General features: G+C 36.5%; 1 protein-coding gene across 7 annotated transcripts in view; it reads right to left on the bottom strand.

Moving 5' to 3' along the window:
- LOC131050131 (uncharacterized) overlaps positions 1–19,479 on the bottom strand; it is a 53,887-nt gene that overhangs the window by 19,789 nt on the left and 14,619 nt on the right. For 3 of the 7 annotated variants that reach the window (XM_057984295.2, XM_057984294.2, XM_057984298.2), the window contains 2 exons: positions 9,865–9,944; positions 8,862–8,997 (listed from right to left, as the gene is read on the bottom strand). In XM_057984295.2, the coding sequence (XP_057840278.2) occupies positions 8,862–8,997; positions 9,865–9,944 (216 nt within the window). Of the gene's footprint in view, positions 1–2,207; positions 2,386–8,861; positions 8,998–9,157; positions 9,387–9,864; positions 9,945–19,479 lie in introns of those variants that run through there. The other 4 variants (XM_057984296.2, XR_009106853.2, XR_009106854.2 and 1 more) reach the window with 4 other exon arrangements.

The raw sequence follows: 19,479 nt of genomic DNA, 5'->3' as shown, positions 1-19,479 counted from the left end.
CTCAGGATTTCGTGAGCATCTCTCAGATCTGATTGAAAAGGACACCAACCTTCATGTAGTAATCGATGATGATGCCCGATACTCGGTAAAAGGTTCTGGCACTACCTCTTTAAAACTAGATTATGGTATTTCCTTACAACTATGTGATATTCTCTTTGTACCTGGTATTAAAAGAAATCTTATTTCCATTTCTGCCTTAGAAGATAAGGGTTTGCAAATAGCATTTTCTAAAAGGAAAGTACTCGCTTGGCCTACGAAACCTAATTTCAAATCTGCTCGTATTATTGGAAATAGATGTGATAGTTTATATAAGCTTGCAGCTAATCCAATTCAAGCTCTAATTCATGAGACCCCTGAATCATGCGAGCTATGGCATAGAAGATTGGGTCACCTACACTTCCAAGCTCTCCTCGCTCTCGGTAAAATGGTTAAAGGTATGCCTAAACTCAGTTTATCTCATGATGATGCTTGTAAAGGTTGTGCAATGGGTAAGAATGTAAAGAATCCTATTCATATTCACTATCAGAAGCATTAAGAGTTGTATTGCCATCATGAATAACATTTTCACCTATTTCTTCATCAAGATTTATAAAAAGAGGAGCTCTAACATGAATAGAAGTAAAACCATCACACGTTTTCTGCAACTTATGATTTGGAGATTTAGGTTCAACATCCGGCTGAGGAGAAAATGGAATCATGTCAACTGTTGGTGTTTTGGGAGATTGAATAGTTTGAGAAACAACTTCACAAGCTCTAGCACGACGTTTCCGTCAACGATCTCTCGTACAACGATTCCGTCGAGTCTTAGCGGAAGGCTGAGAAGAAAGAGGATTATTTATGAAAGGAGAAATATTCTCATCTTTGGTAGTTGGAGGTTTAGGTTGAGGTCTCTTAGGTTGAACAAGAGGAGAGGCAGGTCTCTTCTCTCTATAAGAGCAAGGAGGCGGAACTGCACCACACAAAGGAGGAATGTTTGGTGTAGGAAGGAGACCAAGTCCATCATGAGGAAGAGGTACAAGTCTAACCTTAGGAGGAATATTATTGTTCTTCTTAGGAGAAGGCATAGTTTCATCCATAGGAATAGGTTGGGAATCTTCCTTAGGAGGAAGATTAGTTCTATCCGTTAGAGGAAGAACAACATCTTCAAGAATGATGGGAATATCAAGTGTTGGAGTTCTAGGTTGGCTTAAGGATAAAATCATATCTTTCTTCCATTTCTGATAAGATTGAAAGAGAGCATCACTTCTCTGTGGAAGAGATTGAAATTGTTGAGGCCAAAAGTAATCAATAGGAACACCTGGGCTTCTTTCGACTGGTTGAAATAAGCTATAGTTAACAGTTATGATTTCTCCATTGTGGGGAAATTTCAAACCAAATGGATTGGAGAAGCAATAGCCTTCATGGAAGATAGCCAAGGGTAACCTAACTTCATACGGAATTGTTCAGATGAAGGAATGACAACAAAGTTGACATCCATAGATTTAGGGTGAACCTCAATAGGGAGTGTGATAGAACCAATAGTAGGACAAGAAAATTCATCAAATAATTTAACGACCACATTAGCATCATCATAGATTGGTTTATGCAAAAGTAAAGTGAAAAGATACTCTTCAGTGATGACATTAACCATGCAAGAGGGATCGATAAGCACAATGCGACAAGGTTTATCTTGAATCTTCGCAACTATGTATAAAGGTCCATCAGGTGCTCTAATGGTCTCACTAGGGTCAAATGTGATACATGAATCCTTAGGTGTTTCTTGTTTCTCTACCATATTCACCAAATTTGGAGTCGTGGTGGTAAGATCAGAGGGAGAGAAAGAGGTATGTTAAGTTTCAATCACGTTAGAGGTATGAGAGGGTAAAGGATCAGTAAAAATCTTAAAATTTTGATTAGGAGGAGCTACCGATTTGTTTCCCTTATCATTCACACCTGCCACAGATATAATATTATTATCAATCAGGTCCTGAATTTTACTTTTTAATGCAAAGCATTTCTCTGTATCATGACCAGGTTGACGATGAAATTGACAAAAAGAATTATTATTAAAGTAAGGTGAGGCTGCCTTAGAAGGGTCTCAATTGGTTTTATTGGAGGAAGGTTGATAACATTTCTTTGTAACAACTGAGACATAATGCTATGTAAAGATTCAATCAAAGGAGTAAATTGTCTTTTTCTTCTGAAAAATTTAGAAATAGGAGGCACACCTGTTGCAACATTCACATTGTTGTTGTTGATGGTGTCATTGAATTTGATGAAGCCTTTATTCGGTTTGAACTTCGCAAACGGTTCTTGAACACTCTTACCCTTATCACTCGGAGCCATAGGAGTAGATTGCTCCAGTTGACTCACAGTCAGTTGATAATTGTGAAGTGTTGCGCACAACTGCGGAAAGGAAGTAAACTCAGAAAGGAGAAGTTTGTCCCAAATGTCTTTTTGCAAATTAGAAATGTAAATTCTTTGAATATCATTATCAGGCACTGGAAAAGAAATTTGAGAATACAAATGCTTATATCTACCAATAAAAGCATTAAATCAATCAAAGTGATTTTAGGACCTATGTTGTTTTGAAATTGTTGAATAAAAGCATTTGCTAATTGCGGAAAAGAAGTAATAGAATAGGAAGGCGAAGAGCAATACCATTGTAAAGCCTTATCTCTTAGTGTTCTAGTAAACGGTTTGGCAAGCAATCTTTGATCATAAGCAAAGTCAGTACACAGAGTTTGGAATGTTTTGACATGTGTTAAAGGGTCACCTTTTCCATTATAGAGTTCCAAATGAAGGACTTCAACGTATTTAGGAGGGACAGCTCTAACAATATCAAGAGAAAGAGGGCTCGCAACATCAAATGTGGGCACACTAAACTTGGATCGACTCATAGAAGCAGTTTGTTGTTGCAATGATGACACAGTTTGGGCAAGGCTATTAATGGTTGCTTCGGTTGAAGAATTTATGTTAGACATGTTTGATTGAGAAGGTGGCGTGATGTTATTGAAAGAAGGCATTGATTGAGAATAGGGTGGTGGAACACTATGGTAAGTAGGCATAGGTGATGATTGAGTAGGAAATGGGATACTAAACGGAGGGATAGAATGATTGGACGAATTGCCCCCTTGTGTCACATTGATTGGTTGAGAGACAATAGGAATACTCATTGAAGGCATAGATAAAGATGGAGGATTAAATGAAGAAGAGGGATTGCCCCCATGACTAATGGTTGTAGGTATAACATTTTGAGTTGATGTAATCATGATGTTTGAAGTGAAAGTAGGAATGCTACTCATTGAAGTGGTCAAAGGAATAGAATGATTGACTTGTGTAGGAGGTTGTGAATAACCTAAGTTCTCAGCACAACTCTTTATAGGCATGACATTAGAATCAACAATGTGAGGAATGCCACGCAATATATCAATTCCATTCTTATCACTTTGAATCATGCGTTTTAGACCTTCAATTAATGGAAGAGCTTCACTACTAGGATATTCTTGGGACATCCATTATTGAACGTTGTCAAATTGATTGTCCAATTTTGAAAATTGATCTATGGAAACTCTAGTCAAAGCTGCTTCTTCATCATTGGAATCATCAATCGGGTAGATAGGGATGTTATTAGGATGAGAAGAGTTAGCATTATCCTCATTGAAGAAGTCACCCAAATTAGGCTCCATCTCTTTGGGAATTAAACCTTGGGAAGCCATAATTCTAATGCTTCGTCTAACGGGGATAATAGAGGTAGGACAAATAGTGGTAAAACTCATGCACTAGAGGGAAAATTTGAATTTGACATTTGAATTTGAGTTTTGAATTTGGGGAACAAAGTTTGCAAAATTGAATAATGCCCAAATGATGATTATACAATTTGAACTTTGTTGAAAGAAGAAATGACACAATTTCCAAAATAAGAATGAAAAGAAATTGAAATTTTAAAATTCGGGCCAATGGGATACTACTTAACTTTAAAATTGACAAAAAAATTTAAATTAGGGCAGATTACAATTAACAACTTAATTTTAAATTTTTTATTGAAAGTTGTGATGTTGAATTTGTGAAGTATTTTTTATTTTAGAGGGATCAAAATTCGACAAAATCAGCTAATTTTCTGGATTTAAGCAAATTAAATACAATCATAACAGTCTCCCGAAATTTCGGAAAAAAAGTCAGGGACCGTGTTGAAGTTGCACACAGTCCCACCAACTTTTTCAAAAATTTTCAAGGATGAAAGCTACGATGATTTTAGAGTTAACCTCAAAAAATTGGTTGATTTTACGAAGTTTAGATATGCGGAATTAAGGTTTGAATGTGAAAATAGGACCCTATTAGGGTTTTGAAAAAGATAAGAAATTGAATTGCAAATTTGAAAAAGGTCAAACTTAATGGATAAGGCTACCTTGAATAATGTTTTGAAAACTGAAATTAGTTGAAATTGATTGAATTTTACACAAAGCCCAAGTGAATTTGAAAATTAGGGTTTTAGGACCTAACCACTGAATTTTAAAATTTTGAATTTTGGAAAAGGGAGGGAAACTGAAAAATTTGAATTTTAGGGAAGAAGAAAAGTCTGAAAATAGTTCCAAATCTGAAAATTAAATGTGAATCCAATGTTTTCAAAAATTCAAGTTGATTTTTGAAAATTAAGGTTTTGACAATTAACCACTTAATTTTGTAATTAATTTTGTAAAATTGATTTGCAAATTGAACAAGACAAATAAGAAATTGAATTTAATGCAATTTCCAAATCTAAAACAATAGATAGCAATTTTTGCAACACACAAGTTCAATTCCAGTTTTAACAACTAGGGTTTTGAATGAATTAATCACTAAGTTTTGCAAGAAAATTAAACTTGTAAATGATAAATATGCAATAATGTGAAATGTCAAGCATGTAAGACGTTGGGTTCACCAAAATGTAATGGTGAAAAAGGGGTGATGAGGAGATCAAGTGGAAAGCTTTACCCTTCTCAAGAAAGGAGTGAAAGTTTCACAAAGGATCCTCTTCAACCTCTTTCACACATTACATTTAAAAGAGGGGAGTTGAATTCACTAGATCCAATATCAATGGAAAGAGATTGAATGCTAAGTGAATTGACAATGAATTTGGAAAGTAAAAGTAACCCCTCTTTTAGAATGGATAGGATGAATTAAGTGAACTGAGACTAAGTGTAAAGATAGCAAAGAAATGATTATAACTTGAGATAGAGCTGCGGGATGAAGCTGTGCACTTGGAATTAGCAGTAAAATGCCAAGACGAAGCCCCCCTATAAATTTGAGCGAAAGTTGTCGAGACTGTGTTGAAAGTGCACTTGATCCTCCGAAAAATCCACGCACCAAAAAGGGTTTTCCCGTCTCTGAAAATGTAACCCCTCTTTTAGAATGGATAGGATGAATTAAGTGAATTGAAACTAAGTGTAAAGATAGCAAAGAAATGATTATAACTTGAGATAGAAATGCGGGATGAAGCTGTGCACTTTGAATTAGCAGTAAAATGTCGAGACGAAGCCCCCTGTAAATTTGATCGAAAGTTGTCGGGACCGTGTTGAAAGTGTACTTGGTCCTCCGAAAAATCCGCGCACCGAAAAGGGTTTTTCCGTCTCTGAAAATGAAGCTTAAACTTGCAAATACAGCTGCGCACCTGCAACCTACACACAGGAAAGAGAGGAAAATGTTGTTGGGATTAGGGGTTTGCCTTTAGGTCAAACCCCGGTTTTGGAATTAACCAAATGATGAAAAGTACGTGCAAGTAAATGAAAGTAAATGACTGAAGTAGAATTCGCCTCAAGAGAGGATGCAATTGAAATGTTGATAGAGTTGTTTGAAAGGATATGTAGAATTGAATGCTTTGAATGTTGATAGGGATCTCCTCTTCAATGGTTGAATCCTTGACTTGAATGCAACACCTAGCCTTGAAAGGAACCTTGAGATGCTCAATGCTTGAAGGGAATGCTTGAATGCTTGATTTCGCTTCTTGAACTTATTGAACTCGTTGACTTATCGAGCTCATCCACTTATTGAACTTATCGAACTTATGCATATTAGAGGGGAAAATGCATCTTATATACTTGCCAATTAGGGTTTGTAACTGATTTTTTGTCTCAGGCCGACATAGAAAACCTTTTCCTGCTCATTGACAAGCCCAATGCAAGACTTAAGTGGAGGGAGCCCAAAATAGGGCAAGGACAAGGGCGCCACGCCATTGTCCTGCCCTAATTCAGGACAAGAAGTGTAGGAGGGAAGTGCAGGATGCGAGGAAATGAATGTTTCGGGAGGTGCGAGCATGTCTCGAGTCTCCAATCAGGCTTAGGGATTCGTTTCGCCAATGTGAAGACCCAAATGCGGTCGAAAATTGCAAGGTTGCAATTTTATGACGCTACAACTACAAAGAGAGGAAATTTGCGAATAACAAATTTGCCAATTTCTACAAGTTACGATATTGAAACCGCTACTATTCTAAGTGGCAATTACATTTTTACCACACCAAGATCCAAATTGCTCTAGCAATTCTATCAAAGTACAGACAATGAGTGGAATTTGAGGGGTTTATTCATTTTGGTTCACCTTTGGGAATACATGGGAAAGGGGTATATTCATTGTAAACAATATTTGAGAGGTTGGTCATTACAAACCTTCTTCTATTCATTGTTGAAACTCTAATCTGCCCTAAAGGCATTGTAGACACTTAGAAAAGACTGAAAGATAGTGGCATGAGGAGCAAAAGGTCCCTTCTGGAGTTTTCTTCCCTTTCGAGGATCTATCCAGAGATGTAAATCATATCTCCAGTCATTCTTGTCTGTTTAAATTTTACTTTTACTTCTTCTATGTATTTTTTATTACTATTGCAACCATCATGAACATGTTTTGCTGATATAAAACCTTAAGAAAGAAAGTTCAGTTGTGTTTGAAGGTGTTTGTAGGGTTAACAAGTATGAAATACATAATTGGTGAATGCTAGGAGAGTATCTCCAGCATTTTATGGATCACACTTGGTGACAAAATATCCAATTCTTCCAGAATTTCAACCAACACAATCAAACATCAGTTGAGTGTCAATTAACAGTCACTTGTTGAAATAGAAGTTAAGCACAAGATTAGCAACACTTGGCTTTTCCATTCTAATTGTTCAGCTCATTGATGAAGGCCACGAGTCATGTGTGATTCATTATATAAGCATGGACTTTCAAGAAGAACATATTCAAGTTTTAAAAGTTCAGGTTGTAGAATAAATAAGGCTTCTGCTTCTGCTAATGAACCCAAGAAAGTACATCCAAGCTTCAGAATTCAGGTAGGTTGTCACACACACTATCTTTGCATTATCATTCATTATCAAAATGTGTTTTTCCTCTTTCAGCTAGCAGTGACCAATATATTCTGTACACAACAAATGTTGTGTTTCCCATGGAGGCTGTTTAAGGACAAAACCACATTCAAAACTGTCACATGCATTGCTAGTTGAAAACTGTTGCCGTTCCTGTAAACAAGTTCAATGGTATTGAATCCAACATGATAGCTCTAAGTTTTTCCATTCATGGTTTGCTCAAGACAAGCTCTGTAGAATACAAGTTTAATTTATATGGGCCAACCAAAATGCAGGACAACACCGTTACATAATAGCCATAGGCCCACCAAATGCATTTCAACATAAGATGATCATCTTAGGCTCCCTGAGAAAGCATGCAAGATGCACAAAGCACAATTTAAAGGAATTTGACCTTTGGGGCTTCTCCCTTCTACCATGCAACTACTAGTCTATAACCCATTCCCTCCATGTTATACCCCAATCCAATCATATGGTCAATTTCTAGATTGCAACATGTGCATCTGAAAAGATTTAAAATGAATCAATGTAAGAATATTGGAATTGCTTTGATGAAGATTCACAATAACCTTCCATTTTTTTAAATTGTCATCTTAGAAAGAAGGACATGTAATTCTAGGGACAAATAATAAAGATCAATAGAATATTATAGAATCTTTAAGAAAGCAGTACATAATTTAAAAGTTCAGATAACACGGATATGTAAGATAATCCATCATCATGAAATGAATGTTTGCAATGCATCAAGAACAACTATATAACTCTTATGAAAGAAAGATTACTCCTGCCTGCATGAACACAAATAACTAGAAGAAGCAACCATGATTCTTTAATGTCTGAACTCTAAGGAGAAAGTGATATTTATACTGCTTGAGAGAGATGAACTTGAATTTAAAAGCATCAGGAATTAAAAGATTATGGTCTCAACACTATGTACTATGGTCTAAAAGTTGCAATAGATTCAGGTATTTACCTCATACATTATTACTACCAAAAATGGTGCCTCTCCTATATTTTGTAGTATGTTGTTTTCTTGAGCATAAAATTTTCAGAAAAGAAAAAAGCAGTGCACAACAGCCTATTCCAATTAAAACATATATTAAAAACAGCAAAATAAATTACAGTGTGATGCCCAGACAGTATTATATTTAGTGCAAATCCATCTGGTAAAACTAATTGAGTGGCGTATCTTTCTCTTTATTGAGCATTTGCAGGTAGCCAGGATTTATATTTTGTATCTTGTAAGTTAACTTATAGGTTAAAAGAGGCAAGCATAGTTGTCCAGCTCATTCAGAAAAGGAGCAATTAGAGCTCAAGGATAAAGAGCCTTTATTCTTGCTGCCATTTTTTGGCTTTAATATATGTCTTAGAAAAGCATCAAATCCCCCAAATAAATGGAACAGAATACCCACTGCATTCATCAACTCCAAAACAAGGCCAATGAAAACAAACGGAATATTCAAGTATAGAAATTCTAAAATTAATTAATTGGTGTCTACAAACACATGCCATCATCTGCAGGCAATGGTAGGATATTCCATGAAGGAGTCACCTGTTCAATCTTTCCAATTGCTAAAGCAATGACCTCCCCTTTGCGCAAAAGTTGAATTTTGTCAATCAACCAGTCATCAAAAGCATCACCCATTCCTAATTGCAGAACCTGTTTGGCCACCCAAAATGCCTGGCGCCTGTAAGGAGTGTAAAACAAATTTCAGAACTCCTATAGTGAATTTCTATTTAATATGCTTGCAATTTTGGAAAATAACCATGAGCATCTTTACTTTTGTTAATAAATGTTAAATAAAATATCCCTGTGGAAAATCTTGATAAAATGAAAAGTGTACTGACTTTTTTTGAAGTTGATAAAATGAGATAGGAGCCCTAAATCCCAAACTTGTCAAAAAAAAAAAACTTATTTAGTCAGATCAGAGTCAACAAATATGAGGACCCTTGAAGTTTTTAACACTCCTTTCTTAACTCATCTGATGAAAAATTATTGCTAGTTTGGAGGTACCGAAACTCTATATGCATTCCCTTGTTTCACTGCATAAAGAGGCAGGTACAAACAAATGGAGCCCTGAAAAAGAACATGCTAACCAGTTTGAGTTAAATCTTTCCATGTTTAAGTTTATTTTACAACCTGTAAGCTAAGAGAATAAATGAATATGATTCTAGGCTAACCAGACAACTTTCGCCCTTATTTATGTTTTCTGGGAGTATCACTATACTTCAGAAAATATCATAGAGCTCTATTTCAAACCTGTCTCTATTTCAGATTGGGGTTCAAACTCAAAGTTGTCTCACCAATCTGGGTGTTTTTAAGTATTTTGGAACTGTAATAAAAAATATTAAAGCCACAGGTTTGCTACAGACAAGAGGCCTTGTAGCATATTTTAAGCCTTGTTCCATTTTAAAGAGCTGTATAACCGCAAATATGTACCATGTCTTTTGATGGGTGAAAGCCCCATAATAATTTCAACAATTACTTTCCCCTGCAGTGAAAAACTGAACACAGTGTGTTTATTTCTAATTAACATCTTCAAAGGTTATGTTACCTTATCCAACCACCATCTTGCAGTTGGAAAATGACATCCACCAAGTTCAATATTGGTGCACTCAGATTTGGCGCTGTCCACTGCAAAAAGCAAAATTGAAAAATCATATTATGAGGCTATCAATACAGAACATAACAGAGGAAATATCTGTAATAAAATCAATGCACCAGAGTTGGAAATATGAATGTTGCAATGCATCAAACACAAAAAGTTAATTTTTAATATCATTCAATCACAATAATTGTAAAAGAGAACTTAGATGCTCAAAGCATTCTCCCAATTGCATCAAGTGCTCACAGAAGATAACTTAGATGCTCATAGAAAATCTATAAGATGACTCTTCAAAATAAATTAAGGTCCAATTAGGATAGAACCTCATTCATCAAAAGCAAGAATACACAAGATTGCTTTGAAACATCTCTTATAAATTACCCCCAATTGGTGGAAATTAGTCAATGCAATTTGTACAAGATAGTTATAGTTCAAGAAGCAGTTGAGCACTTCCATATAAAGCAGTCCAAAAGGAGCATTAAATCATCCTCTAAGCTATATTATGTCAAGAAAATGAAAGAACCATAATAATGCTAAGAGCAGAAGGACCTAATCTCAAAGTTCAAAATTCTGAACAGCCAACGCAAATAAACATAAGCATTATAATAGATACTTGACCATGTTTCAGTGCCAAAATACAAGACGAAAAAGATAAAATATAAATATAACCCAACATCCCAACACTAGAATGTAGAAGACAAAGAAAACTCCAACCGGTTTCAAAGGCATATCTATCCATCACAAGGCTTGTTTAAATTTAACTAGGAAGTTAGCAGTATTGTCCAGATCCAGATGGAACTTACCATCAGACCTGTGCTCAACCTTATTGGTCCCATGGCAAATCTAGTCTGAATCCTTTATAGAGAGCTTACACCAGCTTCTGCAATAGGGACAAAAGCCCTGGTGGACATGAACTGAAGCAAAGATGTGGTACAGGAAATGAAGAAAAATTTAAACATAAATTGACAGTGCTGTTCAATGGTGGAGATACACAGTCCTAAAAGTGGCATTGCAAATTGAACAAAAATGTATTGCCACTATGGGTCATCGGTTTGCTGTGGGATAGAGTGGACTGGATACACCGCTGATATTTTCCTCCTTTTGCTGGGAGGTCCTTTGGGAATTAGTTTATATTCTTCATTACACAGAAAGGTTGATATGGGAATTGACAGTATAATGCCTGATTCACCACATCGCATCCTATAAGCAGGGAGAAGACAATATGTCATACCCCCAATTTGATCAGCAACTCACATTTCTTCACAGCAGATCCGAATAATGAAATTGTCTTACACAAGACTTCACAATTTCATGGAGAAAATCGTTGATTTACTAAAGCCGAACTTCCATGGATTAAAGACAATAAAGATCGACCCTTACCATTAATCTCTAGCAATGGTGATTAGTTAGGAGGAATGATAACATATTAAGGGTGTGTAATGATATGAAGAGGCATGTGGGTTGATAAGAGGAGATGTAATGGTTTAGGAAGGGATGCCAACACTCCAGCAATCACCCCTTAGTGAATGGTCACCACTTCTCTACCCGATGAAGAGATATAAGTAGAGGACACCCAGCAGCCAGAGGATCATCACAGAAAGCACTTAATAGTAAATACTTGATAAGGCATTGAATATACAGCAGATTGACTGATTAACACTGTTTGGTATGAGTTCCTTTGTATTTAATAGAATAAATGCTGCACTAATGAATATAGTTTTGCACCCTACTGATTGAGTAATACATTGCTGTTATGATTGAATCACAGTAGCCATTAAACTGCATCTGATTTGTGAATTCTGTAGCTTAAAATATTATATGTTAAGTATATATATGATACTTGAATCTTTCCTATTTTCTGAGTACTTCCAGCCATGGTAGAAGTAAACTAGGCCTGCAAGAGGGGTACGATGATGGGGCACTCTTCTAGGTACGCCACCTCTATGAGGGGACTAGATGGTTCCATGAGGCCAAGGGGGTACAGAGGGTACTGCCCTTAGGCCTAGAGGAGATGGCTTCCAGGGCACCCTGTTATAACCTCTTTCCCCTATCATGGTGCATCAATACAAGGAGACCAATCATAGAGAGAAGGAAAAGGATGCCAAGATGACGGGGAATGGAAAGTGAACAAATCACTGGGTAGATCACTTCATGTGGATGTCATGGGCCACATAAGGCCAAGAGGGATGGTATATCTGCTCGAGCCTAGGGTAGAGGATCCGAGACACCCCATCAAAGTCACTCTCTCCCATGCTCTCTTATGGTTGAGCCTTCCAAAAACGTTTAATGCTTTATAATTGAATCGATAATTCTGCTATGGATTTACTAATGTTCAATTATTATAATCCGCTTATTGGAATTATTATTGTTGTAAATGATTTCTAATCTGTTTGCAGGGTTTCAATCAACTTAAAGTACACTCTAAACCCACTAACTTGGAAATTGAGAATTAGGGCAAATTTAGGGCATTCCCAATCACGTGACATTACAATTGGTATCAGAGCATGATTCTGCCAGCCTGAGGGATAAAATAGTTGATGCTTAGGCAAAGAAGTGAGCAAATGGAACAAGAATTCAGGACCTTCATGGAACAAACTTCCCAAGCCTTACAAAATCTGAATGACACCATGAATTCTCTTAAGATCACAAGAAGGAAATGGGAGGGAAACTACCCCAAGCCAATCTGAAAATGACAGCACATCAAGATCTACCCCTAGGAGAACCCGACCTCTCTTCTTAACAAGGGAAGAGTGAACAGGGGAAGAAGAAGATATAGATGCACAAAACCCTGATTGGAATCATCTTGCTTAAGCATATGCAAGACTTGATCCAAGAGCTAAGAGAAGTATCCCTTTTACAGTATATTGTGAGGCTAGAACCAGGAACACACAAAGAAGGGGAAGAAACCAAACCAATAGGGACTTGCAGCACAAGGTAGGCAAATTAATACTCCCAAATTTTGATGGATCAAGTAAGATCACAGCCCAGGCATGGATCCAAAAGCTTGACACATACCTATCTCTTAACTCAATGGTGGAAGAGGATGTCATTAAGTTCACCATATTACACCTAGAGGGAGTAGCCCATGAATGTTAGTACCACGGATTAGTCACCCAAAACCACCAAAACATAATAACCTATGACACCTTCACCGAAAAACTAATTGAGAGGTTTGATCAAAAGCACCTCGAGAAACACTTCAAACAGTTAACAAGAATAAGGCAAGAGGGGTTCATTGAAGATTATGTGGCTGAATTTCAAAGACTACCGTTATGTTACCTGGAATATCAGAAAGAAAGCTCATCTACTTATTTACAGAAGGATTGTTGGATACCACCCGAGGTCTAGTGTCTTGGATACTACTACACTCCAAGAAGCAATCCTTAAATCCACTCGACTTGATACCGCCCAAACAAGGGAAAAGGATCACTTTAATAAGATGGCATCAAAAGATAAGCCCTCCCATGAGAAAGATAAGCGCAAGAGAGCATGCCTCTCTTATGACAACTGAGAAGAACTAAGGAAGAAAGGACTATGTTTTGATTGCAAGAAGAAATGGGAATGAGGACACACTTGTAAACAAGATGAAACCCAAGAGAAAAAATTATGCTTTAAATGCAAAGAGGTATGGGGGTCGGGGCATAGTTGCAAGAGAAGGGGCCTTAAAGATGAACACTTGTGCTACAAATACAAAGAGAAGTGGGGACCTGGACATATATGTGGAAATGAAAGCCAACTACATATAATAAAGGCAACATCAAATGAAGAAGCAAAAGGAAACCCAAACAAGAAAACAAGATATGACAAAGGAGATCTTGAGAGAAAACCATCAAAAGGAGAGAGGACAATTAACACATGGAGCTTTGTGCAGGAACCAATCTAGTAATCACAACGCCCTCATATTCCTAAGATTCCCCCAATAAAAATTGTAATATGTCAACTCATAAAGACCCCAAAATTTCCTTGTCAAGTAAATATGGATCAATAAAATACATTCTAGTCAGTAAGGAGGATCTACAATACATGTATTTCTGTATGCTTCATGTCTACATACTAAGTCACAACATTCAAATTTGAATACTAATTCAGCAACCATAAAATTTGGATGAAGTTCAGCAAGGGTAAAAATTCGGAAAAAAAATTGGATTAAATTCACTTTATATAATTTTATTTATTTTTAAATATAAGTAATATAGTTTAATTTAATATAACAGTTTTTTAATCCAACAATATATACCTAATTAAATATAACATTTTAAAATTTATATTATTAAAAATTTAATATATTAATCTTTTAATATAATTTGATTTATTGTTTATAAATTTATAAAAAATATTAATAAATATAAACTATATCAAATTCCAAAAAATCAAAAACAAAATACACGGTGGTAGAAGATAAAATGCGGCACGGCAGGAGTTCCAATGGTTTGGATTCTAGAAATTGCAGTTGCTTCTCAACATAACGCCTCAGTCCGCCAGCCACAAACACAGACTCACCTCTCCACAAAAATGCAATCACCTCAATCCTGCAGCCCCAAACACAGACTCGTTTCTCTTAGTCTGCCTCGGTCAATCCGCCAGGCACCAGCTACAGACTCGCCTCTCTCAGTCCACCACTGTTCTCAGCACTCACTTTGACTTATGTAATTTTTTAACAATCAGCTTGATTTGTGCACTTAAAGAGTGTGTCGGGGATATCCATAGAAACAACCAAACACAATTCTTACAATTAAAATTGATGAGACAAAACATGTCTTAAGATTACAAATCTTTAGTCGGGGATATCCATAGAAACAACCAAACACAGTTCTTACAATTACAATTGATGAGACAAAACTTGTCTTAAGATTACAAGTCTTCAAGGGTTAGTTAGAAGTCCTCGCATTGAGAAAAATTAGTTAAAACGATCATTGCTCAAGGGCAAGCAAATTTGGGAGGGGAGAACTTTCATGATTGATCAGCGACTCACATTTCTTCACAGCAGATCCCAATAACAAAATTGTCTTACACAGTAAGACTTTGCAATTTCATGGAGAAAATCGTTGATTTACTACAGCCGAACTTCCATGGATTAAAGACAATAAAGATCGGCCCTTACCATTAATCTCTAGCAATGGTGATTAGTTAGGAGTGATAATGTATTAAGGGTGTGGAATGATATGAAGAGGCATGTAGGTTGTTAAGAGGAGTCACCCCTTAGTGAATGGTCACCACTTCTCTACCCGATGAAGAGATATAAGTTGAGCACGCTCAGCAGCCAGAGGATCATCGAAGAAAGCATTTAATAGTATACAGCAGATTGATTGATTAACACTGTTTGGTATGAGTTCCTTTGTATATAATAGAATGAATGCTGCACTAATGAATATAGTTCTGCACCCTACTGATTGAGTAATACATTGCGGTTATGATTGTATCACAATAGCCATTAAACTACATCTGACTTGTGAATTCTGTAGCTTATTTATTATATGTTTAAGTATATATATGATACTGGAATCTTTCCTATTTTCTGAGTACTGGAACCTTTCCTATTTATTATTTTGTGAATTCTGTAGCTTATATTGGGTAATACTGGAACCTTTCCTATTTTGTATCACAATAGCCATTAAACTGCATCTGATTGTATCACAATAGCCATGGTAGAAGGAAAGTAGGCCTGCAAGAGTGGTACGGTGATGGCTCACTCCTCTAGGTACGCCACCTCTATGAGGGGACTAGATGGTTCCATGAGGCCAAGGGGGTACAGAAGGTACTTCCCTTGGGCCTAGAGGAGATGGCTTCTTGGGCACCCTGTTGTAACCTCTTTCCTCTATCATGGTGCATCAATACAAGAAGACCAATCATAGAGAGAAGGAAAAGGATGGGAAGATGAGGGAGAACGGAAAGTGGACACCTCACTCAGTAGACCAACTCATATGGATGGCATGTGCCCCATGAGGCCAAGAGAGATGATATATCCACTCTTGGGCCTAGGGTAGAGGATCCAAGACACCCCATCAAAGTCACTCTCTCCCATGCTCTCTTATGGTTGAGCCTTCCAAATATGTTTAATGCTTTATGATTGAATTGATAATTCTGCCATGGATTTACTAATGTTCAGTTATTATAATCAACTTATTGGAATTATTGTTGTTGAAAATGATTTCTAATCTTTTTGCAGGGTTTCAATCAGGTGAAGTTATACTCTAAAAACCACTTACTTGGAAATTGAGAATTAGGGCAAATTTAGGCCATTCCCAATTAGGGGACATTACACAATACAAAGGAGGCACTCAAATTTGTACCACATGCTTTAGTTTGAAAACCTGTTTGGTGTGGAGTATGACCAGACAATCCCAAGGAACAATGGTAATGCTCTTTATGTGTACTTAGGTGGCCAAAACAGTATGGAAGTCTTGATCCAATTTTGACACATATAAGTGCCATGAAGTTTTCTTCATGTCCCACCTCAGAGGAGAGGTCACAAGGTCCAGGAGGCTGCATACAGCATCCACATTTCCAAGTACAAAGAGAAGTCATTTATTAGGCATTCTAATTGAAGGGTTGCAAACATCATCATGAATATGACTCAAATGAGTTTGAACTGTACTTTGAATCCCATCCCTTTATCTTGACAGTCTGGTGTGGGTTAAATTGTCCCCAACTAATACAGAGGACGTTGTTGATGCTCCTCTCTTCTGAAACCCCGTTTTCACTGTAAAGTCCAAAATTATTAATAAGAGCAGTACCTTGTGAGATATTTTACAGAAGATCATGAAAGTTGCAAAGAGAGATAATGGAATGTTTGGTTGTTACATCCCACTTGTGACGTAGATATTTTGATGTTATTTTATGCATTGATACTTGTTGCCTAGTATTGTGGAATGGTGATTCGCAAAACATATGTTAATGATTTAGTTTTAATCATTATGGAATATGAGATGATTGCTTCTTTTATCAATAAATGCAATGATAGAGATATGTCAAGATTCCAGACTAACTACATGAATTTGACCTAGTGTGTGTAGGAGGTCATCGTCCTCTGAGAAGGGAGGGGAAGTATCATTAGGTCAGAAGGTAACAAAAGAAGGACTCAATGCCATTTGTAATCCTATCTGTAAGTTGAAACATGTAGAATTGTGTTTAACTTTTTACCGTCAGCCAATGTCAAGTCAGGTAACCCTACTAGTCAATGTAGGTGATTAGGGTTTTTACCATCCCGGTCTTGGATTTGGTATTCAATTCTTTTGACCAAACCATTTTGAGATCTTTGTCTTAACTCTAAATGTTCCCTATAATTATGGAACTTTCTTGAAGTCACTTCTTGAACTTGTCTCAAATCTTTTGTATGGCTTAATTATGTATACCATAGTTTCGGGAGCTATGCCTCTCGAATGAGATCATACGTTAATAAAAGAATCGCTTATTATATTCTAAAGGGTTCATATGTGAAATAACGCGCTTAAGCTGAAGTAGATTATCTATTTTGCCACTCGACTTTAGTACGAGTTGATCACTGCCATATTGGCAAAGGCGGAAATATAGCATTCTAGGCAAATGTGAGTGAAATGAGACTCAAATTAAAGGTGAATCAATATGAAATATGCCCAAACCTTTCATTATTAAAGATACTGAAAGTCTTTGAAATCTGTAAGGATATTACGGGTTGTGAAGTATTAAAAAAGATACGAAATGGAGGGAGGGCATTCTTTGGTTTTCACTGGCGAAAAAGAAAACTAAATTACAAGAGGTGAAGGAGAATAGAGCTTGGGGTTCTGCTCAGAAATAAGAGCACTGTCTCGATAGTCTTCATATACGCATACATTGCCAAACCATTGGTGTAGGGAAGAAGTATAGCTGACCGTATAACTTCTGGAAGAGGAGACCCTGCACTTCATTTCACTTGCTGCATTAAACAGGTCATGTTCTCTTATTCATTCTATTTGTTTCAGTTCCATGCTTTTCTTTTATGAAAAGAAAGAGATTCTTTCCATTCTTATATATGACAAGATTACATTTTTGTCTGAGCTGAAGCTGTATTAGAAGCTCTAATTTATTTGAAATGGAAATGCATCCGATATTAGAATGCACATGTAGCTTAATTAAACAGAGTAAAGTAACTACACCTTAACAACCCTATGAGTTTGGGGTTTAAACAATTTGATAAGATAACTCCATGTGCACCTGAGACAGAATTAAAACCGCAAAAAACATATTCCAGAATCTGGTTAAATTCAAACCATAAGGACTTGAGAATGTTGTAATTACATGTAAGATGCCAAGGCGGCAATAATTGTGTGATACCTCATTATCTTGTTCTTTCTCTCATTCAAAATTTAGCAGAAAGCTTTTAAGGGATTACCTGAGATCGAGATAAGAGCGCCAAACAAACAGCTAACCAGAATTGTGGTGGAGACTGTTACTAGTAATGTTCTCAGTACTGATTAACCGAGTCTATGTAAGTGACTAATTTTCCTATAAGAGGAGAATACCTAATTACCCTAGTATGAAGACGATTACTTAGACAAAATGGTAGCTCTATTGTGCTCCATAGATGCAGTTTTTGCATATTTAAAACATACAGTTCATATGGATAGTGCAGTGTTAGCATGTATAAACTCAATGCATGCAGAAGCTTAGCACGTATATGAGAGCTAGCAGTAAATTGCCTACTTAATCTTATTCATACCATGGTATTAATTGCAAGATTAAAAAAGGGAGTAGCAAACCATAAGGGGGGTTACACTTAAAATTCGGCAAGGCAGTATTTTTCATACTCAATTAAATAAGAATTAAAAAGACTTCAAACCTCAAGAAGAGGCAGATAGTCCAACCAAGATGAATAAGCTAAGATACTCAGTAGAGAACTATTTGCTTATACTTGATTCATGTGTGTTGTAAATGGTTACCAAGTTGAAAGATAAGTGGTCATCCATGAGTTGAGTTTTCAAAACAAAAGAATATAAGTCCTAAAGAGTTCAAGTTGTAGCCGAGTTCATGAAGAGAACGAACTACAAATGTTAAGGTAGAAGTACTTTCGGAACTATTGGTTGTGTACCTAATTCTTTAAGTGTGCTTAAGTGTATGGAAATAATGACAAAAGCCATGTTATTATACTGTACGGTGGTATCGAATACATTTTAAAACTCAGAACTATCCTAGGATTGAAACACAAATTACAAGCAACATTGTTGTAATAATAAGCTGCAGCTGGATAGGAAGCCAAAGTGGCTAGCCAAACAGGACTTGAAAGCATAGACTCAAGTAGAATCTAGCATAAGCATTTGAGATGGTTAGTAGAACCAATCAAGGAATTAAAAGTTAGAAATCAGAATACTGGTATGTATTCCTAGAAAGGATAAGCGCACAAGTTCTATGTTTTTTGCAATTAACTAAGTTCCAGACCTGAGAGAGTCTTGGTACAATTAACAATTGTAAGATAATACAGTAATGGTAAACTGAGTTCCCATACCTGAGAACAGGAGAGAGCAGGTTAGCTAGCTCATGAGCTCAAGTATGGAACCAGAAGGTATCATCAACAAAGAAGATAAAAAGTGTTTCATAAAGCAGGATTAATAG

This window comes from Cryptomeria japonica, chromosome 6, assembly GCF_030272615.1.
Source record: "Cryptomeria japonica chromosome 6, Sugi_1.0, whole genome shotgun sequence".
NCBI lineage: Eukaryota > Viridiplantae > Streptophyta > Pinopsida > Cupressales > Cupressaceae > Cryptomeria > Cryptomeria japonica.
Note: the sequence above shows the minus strand (reverse complement) of the source record. Positions and strands in the feature narration are given on the sequence as shown.